The 17833-nt window shown below is 43.4% G+C and overlaps 1 protein-coding gene across 5 annotated transcripts in view; it reads right to left on the reverse strand.

The window, feature by feature from the left end:
- RUFY2 (RUN and FYVE domain containing 2) overlaps positions 1-17833 on the reverse strand; it is a 59834-nt gene that overhangs the window by 5198 nt on the left and 36803 nt on the right. For all 5 annotated transcript variants that reach the window (XM_036736780.1, XM_036736781.1, XM_036736782.1 and 2 more), the window contains 3 exons: positions 5767-5896; positions 5269-5363; positions 2203-2251 (listed from right to left, as the gene is read on the reverse strand). In XM_036736780.1, coding sequence (XP_036592675.1) covers positions 2203-2251; positions 5269-5363; positions 5767-5896 — 274 coding nt within the window. The remainder of the gene's footprint in view (positions 1-2202; positions 2252-5268; positions 5364-5766; positions 5897-17833) is intronic.

A 17833-nucleotide genomic window follows, 5' to 3' on the forward strand; every position in this document is an offset into this window, starting at 1 on the left:
CAGCCAAATGAAAAGTGAGACGTTCTGAGCCAGATTCCCTCCTCAAGAGGTTTTGGCTCCACCCTTCAATCGGAAGGACCGAGGGTGGTACAGAGGTGGAATACTGAGGCTGATGTGAACACCTGACACCTTCTGACAAAAACAAAAAAAACCAAACAGTCCATTTAGAAGCATTTGGTGGAGGGGCAGCTAGGTGTCACAGTGTGACGGATCACCAGCCGTGAGGTCAGGAGGACCTGAGCTCAACCTTACTAGCTGTATGATGCCAGCAACTCACTTAATGACTGCCTCCAAAAAAATAAAAGGCAGCATTTGGTGGACCCTGGAGGGCCTCAATTCCTCATAGTCCTGCCTGCTCCTCCACATCTGCTGGAAGGGGGACAGAGGCCAGGACAGCATCCTGTCAATGGTGGTGCCACCACACAATTCAGGACTGGCATGCAGATCCTTAGGGATGTCAACAGTACACTTCACCATTGAATAGAAGGAGGTTTCATGAACGCCACAAAGTCCCAGAGTTGGAAAACAGCATCTGTGCACTGGAATCTCTCACTGCCAATGAAGAAAACATGACCAAGGAAAGCAGAGAAAAGCCAGAGGCTGCAAAGTCAGTGCGACATAAACAGCCTTCTCTTGCTGTCTCAGTGTGGACAGCGTAGGGTGCCTCTCTCCATCCACATTTTCGGGGCCTTTGTCAGGTCATAGCCAGTCAGATCCAAATACCCCAATCACTGCTAACTCCTCTAATCCTTCACAAACCCCAACCCAATCCCAAAGCTGGGACTAACTCCTCCTTTTCCAAGCCGCTTCCAAGACTATCCAGGAGGGATCCTGGAGCTATCTGGACTAACTGCCAGCATTCTGGAGACTTTTACATCAGATGGAAGCATCCCCAGGCAGAGAACCATTATGTATCCTCTGGGAAAAAAATGTGAGGGTAGAAAATGCATTCTTTGAACAAGACCATGATGGGGTGTAGAGGGGAAGAGAGTGAGAAAGAGAATGCAGCAGTACTTTCTATATTCACTTTTGTCTTTGACTGTTCCATAGGCAGCAAAATACTTTGCAACTGAGAGTTTTTGTTGTTGTTCAGTCATTTTCAGTCATATCTGATTCTTCCTGACCCCATTTGGGGTTTTCTTGGCAAAGCTACTGGAGTGGTTTGCTATTTCCTTCTCCAGCTCATTCTACAGATGAGGAAACTGAGGCAAACAGGCTGAAGTGACTTGCCCAGGGTCACACAGCTAGTAAGCATGAGGCCAGGTTTGAATTCAAGAAGATGAGTCTTCCTGACTCTAGGCCCCATGCTGTATCCAGTCACTGCCCTGAGTTATCTGCACACAAATGGGAAAGAACTGAGCCAGATAAAGGTTTTGTGACAGGGAGTTAGGTGCCTCTGTGAAGGCTGTGCTGCCTCTAGGACTGCTTACATGTAAATTTAAAAAACCTTTAAAAAAAACCCACAATCTTTTTATATTTTTCTCCTTAATTTTTTTTTGGAGGCAGTCGAGGTGAAGTGACTTGCCCAGGGTCAAACAGCTCCTAAGTGTCTGAGGCCGGATTGGAACTCAGATCCTCCTGACTCCAGGGCTGGTGCTCCATCCACTGCACCACTTGGCTGCTCCTTTTCTTCTTGTAAAAAATGATTGCCTCCTTTAAAAAAGATTGTCACTGCCATGATGGTTGTTCCCTCCTTCCCCTCCCAGCTTTCCAGCACAGATGGAAGTTCTGTGGGCCCAACCCTCTCACTGGCTGATCTGCAGGATCATTATAATTGTAGGAAACAAGCTCCTGAGAACTGATACTTTCTCATCTTAAGCACTGGTAGATTCTTAACTTAAATGGACAGAGGGAGTTGTTTTGTTTCAAATGTTTCACCGATTCTCTTTATTCTTTATGCTGTAATCATTTCCCAGTGTCCAACATCCACACTAACCTTCCTTAATGTGAAAAAAAAAACCCACTCGAGCATAGCTGTCTTCACACAGTGACCATGACAGACATAAGAGTACACCTACAGTTCACACTCTAGAGGAAGAAAGGGAATGCAACCTCATTCACACGGAGCCAACACTGGTCATGGCATTCAATCTGAAGTGTTGTCCTTTCATGAATATTTTTTCTTTATGTACCTGGGCTTCATATTTTATGCACTCAATGTTAATCCACATCTGTATCTAAAGGGAAGAGATTTCTACTGACCTGTAATGCCTTGTTGGCTTCTTTTATATCTTCTATTTTAAGTTTTGATCTAAAAGAGAATAGAAAGAGGCCAACATTGGCTTCAGATGCTTAATGACAATAATACCCTAGAAAGTGACTGGGCATCTAGATCATCTCATTTTAGAGGAAGAGAAGAAGACCCAGGGAGGTTCCGTGACTTGTCCCAGCTCACCCTGGTGGTTCTGGTCAGAAGTAGGATGGGAAATGAGGCCCTCCAACCCCCAGGTAGGACGCTGCGAGAATCAAAAAGAATTTATGTATCGCAATTCGTAAACTATAAAATGTTTCTCGCTGCCTCTACTACGTTTATCTTCTACAGGGTGAACAGACTGTCCCAAGGCAGAATTTCTGGTCCCTTCACTGTACCAGTCACCATCCTTCTTTACTTCTTCCAGGTTATCAGAATTTCAGAATTGGAAGAAGCCTCAGAGGTGATCTGTTTAACCTTTGGAAGTACAAAAACCCTTTCTACGATATCCCTGATAAGGATTTTGGTTGCTGGCCTTTCTTGCCTCTCCAAATCCTGCATTCAGACTAGGGGACTTGGACTTACACACCGATGCTCCCTCCAATACCCTCCTATCTCCCAATTCCTCAAGTCACCCATTTCCAATGATCTACACCCCAGCATAGCAATACAAAGAGATGGTCAGACTCTGGATCTTACCATCACCCACACACCACCACTTCCATGTTCACGAACTGCAAAATTCCTTTATCTGATTCCACCTCTCTCTCTGCCTCATGACCCCCTGCCCCATTCTTCATCCTCCAATGACCTCAATCCCTCATTCTTTCTGAACCATTACCCCTGCATGAGCGACATTCTCTTCCCTCCCCCATCTTGGTGTACAAGCCCAATCCTAAGATGTGCTCTTCTCTAGAACCCCCTGCCTCCTTATCCTAGAGAAGATCTTCCATCTCCTCACTTGTTGCTGAATGATGATGGAGAATATCACAGAACTACGCTGAGTAGGGTCCACTACATGTTTATGTTACATAATTTCAGCTGGGCCCTCATTATGGCCAGGCAATCCTTCCATACTTCCTCAACTAAATCCCTGTCGCGCTTACCAGTGGCTTTTCCAAATCTTCTTGTGTCTCCCCCAGCCTCCCCTAAGGTCATTCACAAAGACACACAGACGCCTTCTTCCACTATTTCCTACTTAGTCCTTGCTGAGCTAACCCTTCCAAAAGCACAAGCGGGTACACTGTCCCCTGCTATCATTCCTTACTCTCTCTCTGTTTCTCCTTATATACTGGCTGCTTCCCTACTGCCTACAAACAGGCTCATCCTCCCATCCTCAAACTACCCTCATTTAATCCCTGCACCTCCACTCCATCATTCCTCTCTCCCTTCACTACTGGGGTGAAACTCCTTGAGAAGGCTGTCTACAATGGGCACTTCTGCCTTTCTTCTCACTCTCTTCCTAACTCTACATTCTGGCGTCCAGCCTCACCATTCAGCTGAAAACATTCTCTCCAGTTATCAATGATCTCGTAGCTGCCAAATTGAAAGGCTTTTCCACCATCCTCAACTTCTTGACTTCTCTACAGACTTTGATCTGTACAACTGATACTGACTGGTATCACCTCCTAAGCTTTCAAGACACTGCTCTCCTGTGGTTCTCCTCCTACCCAGCTGACCCCTCCTCCTCAGTCTCCTTTCCTGGCTCTTCCTCCAGGTCATGCTTGCTGGCCATGAGTGTCCCCAAGGCCTTGGTCCTGGGTCCTCTTCACTATCCTATTTCATTTGGTGATCTCATCAGCTCCCATGGCTTCAATGAACATCTCTATGCTAGACAACTCTCCGATTTACTCGTCAGTCACCTCCAGTATTGTATCTCCAACTGTTTTTTAAACATCCTAACTGGACATCCTGTAGACACAAATTCAACATGTCCAAACTGAACTTTCCACTCAAACTCTCTCCTCTTCCTAACTTCCCGATTACTGCCAAGGGTATCACCATCCTTCTGGTCACAGGTGTAACGTAGATGTCTATCTCAACTTTTTACTGTCACCCCCTCCACAGCCAATCAGTGGTCAGGCCTCATCCTTTTTGCCTTTATAACATCTTCCACTTATGTCCCTTTCTCTCTTCTGACAACACAACCACCCTGGAGCAGGTCCTCATCACTTCATGCCATGGCCATTACAACAGCCTGCTGCTCAGTCTCCTAGCTTCCAATCTCTTACCACTCTGATACATCATCCACTTAGCTGTCAAACTGATCTTCCTAAAACACAGGCTCTGACCACATCAGTTCCCATATTCAATAAACTCCTATGGCTCCCTGTGACTTGCTGGACCAAATATAGGATCCTGTTTGCCTTTCACAGCCCTACCTCACCTGGCTTCTCCCCACCTTACACTCCCCATGTACTCAGCAATTGAGCGACACCTGCCTCTCTGCCCCCCCCCCCCCCGGCCTGGAACAAGCTTCCTCCTCACCCCTGCCTCCTGGTTTCTCTGGCTTCATTCACGCTTCAGCTCAAGCTCCACCTTCAGCAAGAAGCCTTTCTCAACTCTCCTTCATCTCCAATGTGTGCTGTCAGGAGCTCCTTTGTACAAAGCTGTTGACATGCTGCCTCCCCTGGTAGACTCTGAGCTCCCTGAGGGCAGGGACTCTGTCCTTTGCCTTTTTTTGTATTCCCAGTTCTTAGCACAGCACCTGGCATACAGTAGGTGCTTATTAAATAGTAGTGAAATTAAATAGTAGTCACTGAACTTTTTCTAGAAGCTCTCCAGAGAAAATGTCCCTAAAACATGGTACCCCAAACCAGACAGAATCCTCAGCATGTGCTCTCACAAGGGGAGAACAGACTCAAAGGAGAACCCTAGTGAAGTTATGTACCTGCCTGATTTACAGCTCTCCTCTAAGAACTGGATTCATTCCACACAGCTCACCTCACCCTTTTAGGTTTTACACTCTGTTTGCACAGCTGAGACACCTCCTCCCCCACATCTGCTCTTTGTCGGTTCTGACCAGGCACATGCTTTTAAAAGTTACTGATTCAAAGAAAGTCAAAAAGGAAAGTTACTCGCTGAGCTTGCTGCCAAGTTCTTGAAGGGCTTGTTCCTGGTCCCGGTATATTTTTTTCAACTGTTGATTTTCATTCTGGAGACTCAGAAACTCCTTCAGAAACAATTTTTAAAAAGATGTCTTAGAACAAAGAAAACATTGCATGGTCTACATTCCACTATTCAGCAACACATTCTAAGTTTTTAAGTAAAAAGGACTTTTTCCCATGGGTGGTACAACTACTTTATAACAGGTATATTCTACCTACGGCTTTCTTTTCATTTTAGCAAAATATTTACACAAATAACATTTCATATGCCCAACTATAATGGGTCTATTCTGCCTACAGCTTTCTCTTCATTTTAGCACAATATTTACACAAGTAACACTTCATATGCCTAATACATTCTGTCACCGTGGCTGGCTGTGAAAATGACTGTTTCTAATTTTTCTTGAAAATACATCTCCTTCTAAACAGAACAGATGAAATAAACTTTAACGTTTTACCACGATTTACTTTTTTAAGACTAATGATTTGTTGTGTCTCATTTCTGAGATGAGATAGAGCATCGTTCTCCTTTTGAAGATCCTCTTGCAAAGTTTGTCTCCATTCCTTTTCAATCTTCAAATCTGTTTCCAACTGAGCCCTTTAGTCACAAACAGAAACAAAACATCAGGACTCAGGACACTTAGTGACACTGTTTTAAGAGTTCATCAAGTACAGAAAATGGCAAAGACAAGCAGGACTTGTTAATACTGTTTTCAGTTTGAAGTTTATTTTCATGTACAATCCCTTTTTCTGTTTGTTATTTGCTGATGTTTTTAAAATTCACAATTAAAATAGATAATAATAATAATAATGATGATTAGCATTTTAAGGTTTGAAAAGGTCTTCATAAATGGCCAGTGCCATTTGCTCCAGAACTTATTTGTGGCCTGGAACATATTGTTTCTATAAGATATTTAATTGTGAAGAAAAAGCAAATATGGCATTATGAGAAAATTGGTTTGTAGGATTACAAATTTAGACCTGGAACGAACTGAAGAGTGTCCTAGGAAAGGAAGGCCCAAAATGTCCCACACTGTTTAAGTGGCAGAGGAAGGATTTGAAATGAGGTCACCTGAGACTACCCTACACGTAGCCCATCTCTGAGCCTGGCCACAGGCTTTCCTCCAAGCCTCAAATGCCCTCGTAGAAGCTCTGGCTTTTATCGAGGCACCTACTATATGAGGCAGCTCCTGATTCACTCAGTTGCTGAGACTCTCTCCTCTCACAAAGTAATTTGAATTGGGCGGCTGGTAAGCACGGACTAGAGTGAGCTCCGTACCCGAGTCCCTCCAAAAACCTATAAAAATGGCTCTGAACCAATTCTAGAACGGCAGAACCCACAGAACAGCAGAGGGAAGCAGGGCTCCAGCCCAGGACAGCCTGGATGGTCTCTGGGTGAGGTCTATTCCACACGGAGCTGGGAGCTGGGAACGGAGTGGAGCGGAGCCCAGCCTGAGCGGCGTGGACGATCCAGAGCAGAGGCCGGGCGGAGGGGGCCCTAGCGCCCTGAATGTGTGAGCTGCGGCAGTTACCAGACCCCTCGACCCACAAACACCAAAGACTGCGGAGAAGGTTAGTGGGAAAAGCTGCGGGAGTGGAAGGAGTTCGCGGTTCGGCTTCCAGCCCCGGGGGCAGCGGAGGTGCGGCAGCTACAGCTGTTACTTCCGGCTCCAGGCCCACCTGGTGGGAGGAATTAAGTGGCGGATCAGAGCAGGAGTGCAACAGCCTGCTGAAGATCTAAGTCCAGTCTGGACTGGGGGTCCTTGGGGAAGGAGGAGTGCGGCTCTGACAGAGCTGGCACCTCCCCCCCAAACGTAGAACATAGAACTCGTTAGTCTACAAGCAGTCATACCCCACTGAAAAACTCAAGGGTCAAGTTAGTTGGTTGGGAATATGGCCAGGCAGCGAAAACGCACCCAGATTCAGTCTCAGACTTTGGATTCTTTCTTTGGTGACAAAGAAGACCAAAACATACAGCCTAAAGAAGACAACGAAGTCATAGAGCCTACAACAAAAGCCTCCAAGAAAAACATGAACTGGCCCCAGGCCATAGAAGAACTCAAAAAGGATTTGGAAAAACAAGTTAGAGAAGTAGAGGAAAAATTGGGAAGAGAAATGAGAAGGATGCGAGAAAACCATGAAAAACAAGTCAATGACTTGCTAAAGGAGACCCAAAAAAATACTGAAAAATACACTGAAGAAAACAACACCTTAAAAAACAGACTAACTCAAATGGCAAAAGAGCTCCAAAAAGACAATGAGGAGAATGCCTTGAAAGGCAGAATTAGCCAAATGGAAAAGGAGGTCCAAAAGACCACTGAAGAAAATACTACTTTAAAAATTAGATTGGAGCAAGTAGAAGCTAGTGACTTTATGAGAAATCAGGATATTATAAAACAGAACCAGAGGAATGAAAAAATGGAAGACAATGTGAAATATCTCCTTGGAAAAACCACTGACCTGGAAAATAGATCCAGAAGAGATAATTTAAAAATTATTGGACTACCTGAAAGCCATGATCAAAAAAAGAGCCTAGATGCCATCTTTCAAGAAATTATCAAGGAGAACTGCCCTGATATTCTAGAGCCACAGGGCAAAATAGAAATTGAAAGAATCCATCGATCGCCTCCTCAAATAGATCCCAAAAAGAAATCTCCTAGGAATATTGTTGCCAAATTCCAGAGCTCCCAGATCAAGGAGAAAATACTGCAAGCAGCCAGAAAGAAACAATTTGAGTATTGTGGAAACCCAATCAGAATAACCCAAGATCTGGCAGCTTCTACATTAAGAGATCGAAGGGCTTGGAATGCGATATTCCGGAGGTCAATGGAGCGAGGATTAAAACCTAGAATCACCTACCCAGCAAAACTGAGTATCATGTTCCAAGGCAAAATATGGAGTTTCAATAAAATAGAGGACTTTCAAGCTTTCTCAGTGAAAAGACCAGAACTGAATAGAAAATTTGACTTTCAAACACAAGAATCAAGAGAAACATGAAAAGGTAATCAAGAAACAGAAATTGCAAGGGACTTACTAAAGTTGAACTGTTTTGTTTACATTCCTACATGGAAAGATGATGAGTATGATTCATGAGACCTCAGTATTAGGGTAGTTGAAGGGAATATGCATATATATATATATGTGTATATATATATATGCTTATGTATATATATAAGTGAATGTGTATGTATGTATGTATCTATGTGTATATGTATGTATGTGTATGTACGTGTATATATATATATGTGTTTATATATATATATATGTAAAAGAGAGAGAGCAGACACAGGGTGAGTTGAAGATGAAGGGAAGATATCTAAAAGAAATAAAATGAAATTAAGGGATGAGAGAGTAACATACTGAGAGAGGGAGATAGGGAGAGATAGAATGGGGTGGATTATCTTGCATAAAGGTGGCAAGAGGAAGCAGTTCTGTGGGAGGAGGGGAGAGGGCAGGTGAGGGGGGAATGAGTGAACCTTGCTCTCATCAGATTTGGCCTGAGGGGGAATACCATACATACTCAGTTGGGTATCTTACCCCACAGGAAAGAAGAGGGAGGAAGATAAAAAAAAAATAAAAGGCGGGGGGATGATGGAGGGGAGGGCAGATGGGGGTGGAGGTAATCAAAAGAAACACTCTGGAAAGGGGACAGGGTCATGGGAGAAAAAATTCAATAAAGCGGGATGGGTTGGGAAGGAGCAAAATGTAGTTAGCCTTTCACAACATGAGTATTGTGGAAGGGTTATACATAATAATACATGTGTGGCCTAGGTTGAATTGCTCAACTTCTTAGGGAGGGTGGGTGGGAAGGGAAGAGGGAAGAGAATTTGGAACTCAAAGTTTTAAAATCAGATGTTCAAAAACAAAAAAAGTTTTTGTATGCAACTAAAAAATAAGATACACAGGCAATGGGGCATAGAAATTTATCTTGCCCTACAAGAAAGGAAGGGAAAAGGGGATGAGAGGGGAGGGGGGTGATAGAGGGGAGGGCTGACTGGGGAACAGGGCAACCAGAATATAAGCCATCTTGGAGTGGGGGGGAGGGTAGAAATGGGGAGAAAATTTGTAATTCAAAATGTTGTGAAAATCAATGCTGAAAACCAAATATGTTAAATAAATAAATTGCATTTAAAAAAAAAAAACAAAGTAATTTGAATTGAACTTTATGTATTTTGTTTAGTTATCTATGTTCATAATGTTTCCCTCAATGGAATTTGAGTTTCTCCAGGGCAGGGACGTTTCATTATTTTCTGGGGATCTCCGGTGCCAAACAGGGCCTTGCACACAGTAGGACCCTTTCAGTTAACACTTCAACGTTATGCTTCCTGCCGCTCTCACCTTGAAAAACTCCAGTCTTGGGTCACTCTCATGATCGATTGCATCCGTTCCAACTCACCTGCTGTTGTACACTGGGGAGGAGGTCATGCAACCCACTGTTATTGAATCTCAACCAGACCTTGCCACAACAAAGCAATCATTTCATTCCTCCCCAAGTGATTCCCAATCACCCTCTTCTCTGCAGTTCCAAGCTTACTTTTGCTTCCTGAAGGCTCCCACGGCATCCCTCCCTTCATCTTCTTAACACACCCTCCACTCACACTTTACTGAAAGACAAGAAACCATTTGCCATGCAACTGTTCTTCTCTCCTTGACATTCTTAGCTATTTTCTCTGCTCTTATTCCAGCAGTTTCTAATGAAGAGACAGCCCTTCTTGCCAGGAACAACCCTTGTACATGCACCCTCAACCCGTCTTCTTCCTCCATCTCTCTCAGTAGTTACTTTACAATCATCTCATCTTCTTTAATCTTTTTCTATCTAGTGGTTTCTTCTAACTAAAAACATGCCTACAGCTATCCCTATGCTTAACCCCCCCCCCTACTTTGGGCCTACCATCCTCATGGGCTATCATCCTTTCTCTCTCCTCTCTAGAACAGCCAAAGTCCTAGAAAAAGCTACATACACATATTGCCCCCACTTCCCTTTTGGTCCTCTGCCCTTTATAGTTTCCAGCCTCATTACTCAACTAAAACTGCTCTCTTCAACTATACCAAAAATCTCTCAGTTGCTTTTGTTAATCCTCATCCTTCTTGACCTCAACATTAACTCTATTATGTGTGAAGCACTGCTGACAAGCCTTCTCCTCTCTTGGTTTTCATAATACTGCTTTCTCCTGATTTGCCCCTAGCTGTCTGAGCATTTGTTGTGTCCCCTTTCCTGGATCATCACCCATATCCCATCCCCAAAGCTTTGTCATTTGTTTTCTCTTCTCTCCCTACACTCTCTCAATGATCTCCTCAGCTCTTACGAGTAATTTCCACTTCTAAGCTGATGGAACTCAGACCTCTATGTCAAACCATAGTCCCTTTTCTGAGTTCCAGTCACATGTTATCAACTAACTGCCTATGACATTTCAAACCATATCCCATAGGCATCTCAAACGTGATCGAACTCAATATTTCTGCTACCCTGCCCCCCGCCCCCCAAAACCTACCCCTCTTCTGAACTTCCCTCTGACTGTTGTGGGCTGTGCTACCTTTCCAGTCACCCAGGTACACAACCTTGGCATCATCCCTAACTCTTCACTCTTCTACAAAGCCAGTCAGTGACCCAATCTTGTCAAGTTTTTCACAACATACGTCCCTTTTCCTCCACTCTCATGGCCTCCTTGTTTAAATTCTCATCACCTCTAACTTGATGAAATGGTCATCAAGTGGGTTTTCCTTCCTTAGGTCTCTTCCTTCTCCAAACCACTCCCCACACAGGTGCTCTAGTGATGTCCCTAAAGCAGATATCTGATCATGTCATTCCCCTACTGAACCAGCTCCAGTAGCTCCCTATATTCTCGAGAGTTAAATACCAACGTCCCTCTGGCTGCCCCTCACCCCTGAAATACACTCTTTCTTCACCTGGGCCTCTGAGATACTCAGGTGCTGCTTCTACACAGAGCCTTTTCTGATCCACCACCCCCATCAGTGCCTTCCCTCTCAAATCACCTCCTATTTATTTCAGATATACATATGTATGTATGTGCTGCCTCCTCTATCAGAGTGTAAGCTCCCTAAGGGCAGATAGTGTTTCATTTGTGTCTTTGTCTCCTCCTCTTCTGGAATAGAGAGCTAAACAAACATTTGTTGGTTGACTGACTATTTAATAAATGCCTGTTAAAACTCTGAGATACCTATCAGATTGGCTAATATGACAAAAAAGGAACACTAATGCACTGCTGGTGAAGTTGTGAACTGATCCACCATTCCAGAGAGCAATTTGAAACTATGCTCAAAGGGCTATAAAACTGTGCAAACCCTTGGATTCAGCAATACCACTGCTAGATCTATATCCCATAAACATAAAAAGGGGAGGGGCAGGGGAAAGACTTATTTGTACTAAAATATTTATAGCAGCTCTTTTTGTGGTGGCCAAGAATTGGAAATCAAAGGGATGCCCATCAATTGGGAAATGGCTAAACAAGCTGTGATATGACTATAATGGAATATTATTGTGCTATAAAAAATGATGAGCAGGATGATTTCAGAAAAACCTGGACTTACGTGAACTGATGCAAAGTGAAGTGAATAGAACCAGAACTTTATACATAGTAACAGCAACATTGTTAAATGAAGAACTGTGAATGACTTAGCTATTCTCAGCAGTACAATGATCCAAGACAATGCCAAAGAACTATTGATGAAGCATACTATCTCCCACCAGGGAAGGAACTGATATTGTTTGAATACAGACTGAAGCATGCTATTTTTCATTTTCTTTCATTCTCTTTGAGTCTTCTTGTACAAAATGGCTAATATGGAAATGTTTTACATAATTGCACATGTATGACCTATATCTATATCAGGGAGGGGGGAGGGAGAGAAGGGACAGAATTTGGAACCCAACACTTTAAAAAATTAAATGTTTAAAAAAACTGTTTTAACATATAATTGGGGGGAAAATAAAATACATTTTTAAAAAAATAAATGCTTGCTAAAGGAATGAATAAAAAGAATAACATAGGTATCGTTCACATAACACCAGTTAATTACATTTTTAAATTTTAATCACCACAGGGTTCCACCTTATCCTTGAAGTCAGAGAAATTTGGAGGCACTATGTGACTCCCTACCAATCTGTACCACAAATCCAAACGCCCAGCATCTTTACTACCTAACTGCAATCAAATTTAAAAAGCCATAAATCTGAAATATCTACAAAGGACACTAGCTATTGATTAAGTCCATCACCACAGCGGACACAGAATCAGCAAGCAACTTCTGCCCACCATTTTGAGATGAAAACTCATTTTACAACAGAAAGTGAACCAATACTGCAAAGTAAGGCTTGGACATTCAATCCTTAAGCTGAATGTGCTCTGTCCTTGTGTCCAAGGACACAGTAAACAAATTATACAGATGCTATGAAGCAGTTATGATGGGAAGAGGACAGTAAGTTCGAGTGACAGAAAAAGTACAAAAAGAAGGAAAAAGTATTAGCTCACAAAATTAGATGAACAAGGCAGTCTGAGACTGGCAATTGCCCATAACGATTGTTGAAACTTTAGACACTACTATGACACCTCTACAGGGTAAACAATATAGACCCAAGACCTAGCACCGGAGGGAACCTCAGCTGCCATCTGATCCATGCTTCACATTTTAAAGATGAGGAAACTGAGGCACAGAGTGACCAAATGGGGTGCCACGATTAGAGAACATCTATCGAAGGCAGGATTTGACCCCAGGTCTTCCTGACTCCAGGGCCACCACTCTAGCATTTATATAACGCTACAAGATTTGTAAAGCCCTTTATAAACATTTATTCACACAACAACTCTATGGAATGAGTATTCTAGATGAGTCTCATAGACATTAAGAGACTTGTTCAGGATCTCACTGCTAGTAACAGAGGCAAGAACCAAATTCAGGGAAGGCTTCCTGACTGGAAGCCCAAGACTCTACGATGCTGGACTGTTTCCCACCTTTCAAGAGCTTAATTTTGTCACTTGTTCAGCAACCTGTGATTTAGAACTGGAAGGGACCTGAATGATCACTTAATCTGGGGGTCCCTGACCTGGGGTCCAAGGGCCCCTCAATATGTTTCAAGGTGTCCATGAAATTGAATGGGGAAAATATATTTATTTTCACAGATTTTAATTATTAATTTTAGAAGAAAACAACATGATTCTGAGAAGGGTTTACAGGTTTCACCAGAGTGACTGCCAAAGGGGTCCATGTTCCAACCAAGGTTACAAACTTCAGATGTAATCTAAGCCCCTTGGTTTAGAGATGAGGAAACTAAGGCCCAGAAATGTCAACTGATTCATAGGAGGTCACACGGACATGTAGTAGTAGAATCAGGATTCAAATTCAGATCTTCTGACTTCAAATCCAGTTAATCTGGGGGTTCTTAACTTTGGGTCCAAGGGCCCCAGGCTAGGTTTCAAGGGGCCCATGATGTTGGGCCTTTTCGCTCTAGGACACTCCCTCCTTATTGAGTAGCTACTATGCAAGGTTCTGAAACCAGTAGAAACTTGAATAAGACAGACCTTAAGTCAAGCAGCTTACAGCCTAGCGGGGGGATAAGCTGCTCAGTAAGACCTACTATATGTAGCACAACATGCTCAGTGTTGGAAGACAGACAAAATTTAAGGAAGACACTTCTCCTGCCTTTGTGAAGAGTCCAGTCTCATAAGCTGTATCCAATGCACTGTAATATAAGGCAGGAAGTGCGAAGAAGACCCAACATATGCTTGTCACATTGCTGAACTCAATTATAAAGGGTAACTTGCGTACTTAATCTCAACTGAGCCCTTACTCATGCACTTGCTTAACTGACTCCCAAAGGCATCCCCCACAGCATCTGTTCCAAACCACCTTTTTTCTCCTCAGACACCTTCGGGGCAGAGCCAAGATGGCGGCCGGAAAGCAGGGACTTGCTTAAGCTCTCCCCCAGGTCCCTCCAAATACCTATAAAAAATGGCTCTGAACAAATTCTAGAGCTGCAGAACCCACAATAAAACAGAGGGAAGCAGGGCTCCAGCCCAGGACAGCCTGGATAGTCGCTGGGAAGGGTCTATTGCACAGACCTGGGAGCGGAGTGGAGCAGAGACCAGCATGGGCCGCACCAGGACCAACCAGACAGGGAGGCAGGCAGAACAGGCCCTAGCGTCTTGAATCAGTGAGCTGTGGCAGTTACCAGACTTCTCAACCCACAAATGCCAAAGATAACAGAGCAGGTTAGTGGGAAAAACTACTAAATCAGAGTGAAAGGAGTTCACAGTTGGCCACTACCCCGGGGGTGGTGGAGGTGGTGCAGCTCTGAGCCTGCTTCCAGAGCTCCAGCTGCAGTTGCTTCCAGCCCCAGGCCCACCTGGTGGGAGGAATTAAGTGGCAGATTAGAGTGGGAGTGCACAGCCTGCTTGGATCTGAGCCGAGGTCTAAGTTGGCAGTTCTTGGGGGAGGAGGAGCACTGGTGTGGCAGAGCTTGCTGTGTAGAAGTAGCTCTGAAAAAAGCAGCGCAGCCCCTCAAGCTTGGGACAAAGTACTCTCTACTCTATAAGAAGTCATACCTTGACAAAAATCTCAACGGTCAAGTACTTGGCTGGGAACATGAACAGGCAGTGAAAACAGACCCAGATTCACACTCAAGACTTTGGAATCTTTTTTTGGTGACAAAGAAGACAAAAACATACAGCCAGAAGAAGTCAACAAAGTGCAAGAGCCTACACCAAAAGCCTCCAAGAAAAATATGAATTAGTCCCAGGCCATGGAAGAGCTCAAAAGGGATATGGAAAAGCAAGTAAGAGAAGTAGAGGAAAAATTGGGAAGAGAAATGAGAGTGATGCAAAAAACCATGAAAAACAAGTCAATGACTTGCTGAAGGAGACCCCCAAAAATATTGAAGAAAACAACATCTTAAAAAATAGACTAACTCAAATGGCAAAAGAGCTCCAAAAAGACAATGAGGAGAAGAATGCCTTGAAAGGCAGAATTAGCCAAATGGAAAAGAAGGTCCAAAAGACCACTGAAGAAAATACTACCTTAAAAATTAGATTGGAACAAGTGCAAGCTAGTGACTTTATGAGAAATCAAGATAATATAAAACAGAACCAAAGGAATGAAAAAATGGAAGACAATGTGAAATATCTCATTGGAAAAACCACTGACCTGGAGAATAGATCCAGGAGAGATCATTTAAAAATTACTGGACTACCTGAAAGCCATGATCAAAAAAAGGGCCTAGACACCATCTTTCAAGAAATTATCAAGGAAAATTGCCCTGATATTCGAGAGCCAGAGGGTAAAATACAAACTGAAAGAATCCACCAATTGCCTCTTGAAAAAGATCCCCCAAACTCCTAGGAATAGTCATCAAATTTCAGAATTCCCAGGTCAAAGAGAAAATACTGCAAGCAGGCAGAAAGAAACAATTTGAGTATTGTGGAAACACAATCAGGATAACACAAGTTCTAGCATCTTCCACATTAAGGGATCAAAGGGCTTGGAATATGATATTCTGGAGGTCAAAATAGTTGGAGTTGAAACCAAGAATCACCTATGCAGCAAAACTGAGTATCATGCTCCAAGGCAAAATATGGATTTTCGATAAAATAGAGGACTTTCAAGCTTTCTCAATGAAAAGACCAGAGCTGAATAGAAAATCTGACTTTCAAACACAAGAATCAAGAGAAGCATAAAAGGTAAACAAGAAAGAGAAATCATAAGGAACTTACTGAAGTTGAACTGTTTTGTTTACATTCCTACATGGAAAGATGATGTGTGTAATTCATGAGACCTTTCTCAGTATTAGGGTAGTTGAAGGGAATATACATAGACAGAGGGCACAGGATGAATTGAATATGAAGGGAAGATATCTAAAAAAATAAAATTAAATTAAGGGATAAGAGAGGAATATATTGAGAGAGGGAGAAAGAGAGACGTAGAATGGGGTAAATTATCTCACATAAAAGTGGCAAGAAAAAGCAGTTCATTGGAAGGGAAAATGGGGCAGCTGAGGGGGAATGAGTGAATCTTGGCTCTCATCTGATTTGACTTGAGGAGGGAATAACATACACACTTAATTGGGTATCTTACCCCTCATGAAAGTAGGGGGAGGGGGATAAAAAAGGGAGAATGATAGAAGGGAGGGCAGATGGGGGAAGAGTTAATCAAAAGCAAACATTCTGGAAAAGGGACAGGGTCATGGGAGAAAACTGAATAAAGGCGGACAGGATTGGATGAAGGGAAATATAGTTAGTCTTTCACAACATGAGTATTGTGGAAGGGTTTTACATAATGATACTTGTGTGGTCGATGTTGAATTGCTTGCCTTCTTAGGGACAGTGGGTGGGGAGGGAAGAGGGGAGAGAATTTGGAACTCAAAGTTTTAAAAGCAGATGCTCAAAAAAAAAAAGTTGTTTTTGCATGCAACTCAGAAACAAGATATACAGGCAATGGGGCATAGAAATCTATCTTGCCCTACAAGAAAGTAAAGGGAAAGGGGATGGGGGGGAGGAGGCATGGGGTGACAGAAGGGAGGGCTGACTGGGGAATGGGGCAGTCAGAATATATGCCATCTTGGAGTGGGGGGGAGGGTAGAAATGGGGAGAAAATTTGTAACTCAAAATCTTATGGAAATCAATGCTGAAAACTAAAAAATATCAAATAAAAATCATTAAATCTGAAAAAAAAAAAATACCTTCACCGCTCCTTCAGCCCCTCCTTTGAGCAGAGGGCTCACATTTCACTGAAACATTTGAGGCTATTCATCATGAGCTTCCTCTCCTCCCCATTTTTAGTGTCTGAATATACTCGACACTCTCCCATTCTCTCTGTTCCAGCCTCAGATGATGGAGTCCTTCTGGCCAAAGGCAACCTATCAATCCCACATTTTTTTTGCTTATCCCTCCTTTCCACTAGTTAGTCTCCTCTTCATCCCCTGGCTCCTTCCCTGCTGCCTCCACACATGCCCAAACTGCCCTGCCTTTGGTGACCTTCACCTGAACCTACCACTTCAGCTGCTGGTTCCTCTCTTCTTCCTCCTTTCCACAGCCTTTCACCTAAAAATGGTTATCTCTGCTATCTTCATTCCCTCCCATCCCACTCACAGTCTGGCTTCTGACCAGACTGGCTCCACTGGCTGCACCACTTGATTTCTCCAAAATTGCCAATAATCTCTTAACTGCTAAATCTAGAGGGTTCTTCTCCATTTTCACCCAATTGGATATCTCCATAGCATTTGAAACTGTTGACCAGCCACTCCTGCTGGGTGTCTGTGATGATACTCTCTCCTGGTTTTCCTCCTACCCACCTGGCCACTCTAGTCACAAGTCCCATCATATGTGCCCTGGATATCCTAAGATTATCCCAGATCTTCTTCTCTTCTTTCTAGGCGGATGATTCAAAAAGCTACATATTCAGCACTAGCCCTTCTCCAAAACTCCTTTCCCACCCCCCAAAAGACTGCTGCCTGCCTGCACCTCGAACACATCATGTCCACAATGGGCCTCATCTCTCTCCTGCTCCCCAAACCCAACCTCTTCCC

Source organism: Trichosurus vulpecula, chromosome 8 (genome assembly GCF_011100635.1).
Source record: "Trichosurus vulpecula isolate mTriVul1 chromosome 8, mTriVul1.pri, whole genome shotgun sequence".
Taxonomy (NCBI): Eukaryota; Metazoa; Chordata; class Mammalia; order Diprotodontia; family Phalangeridae; genus Trichosurus; species Trichosurus vulpecula.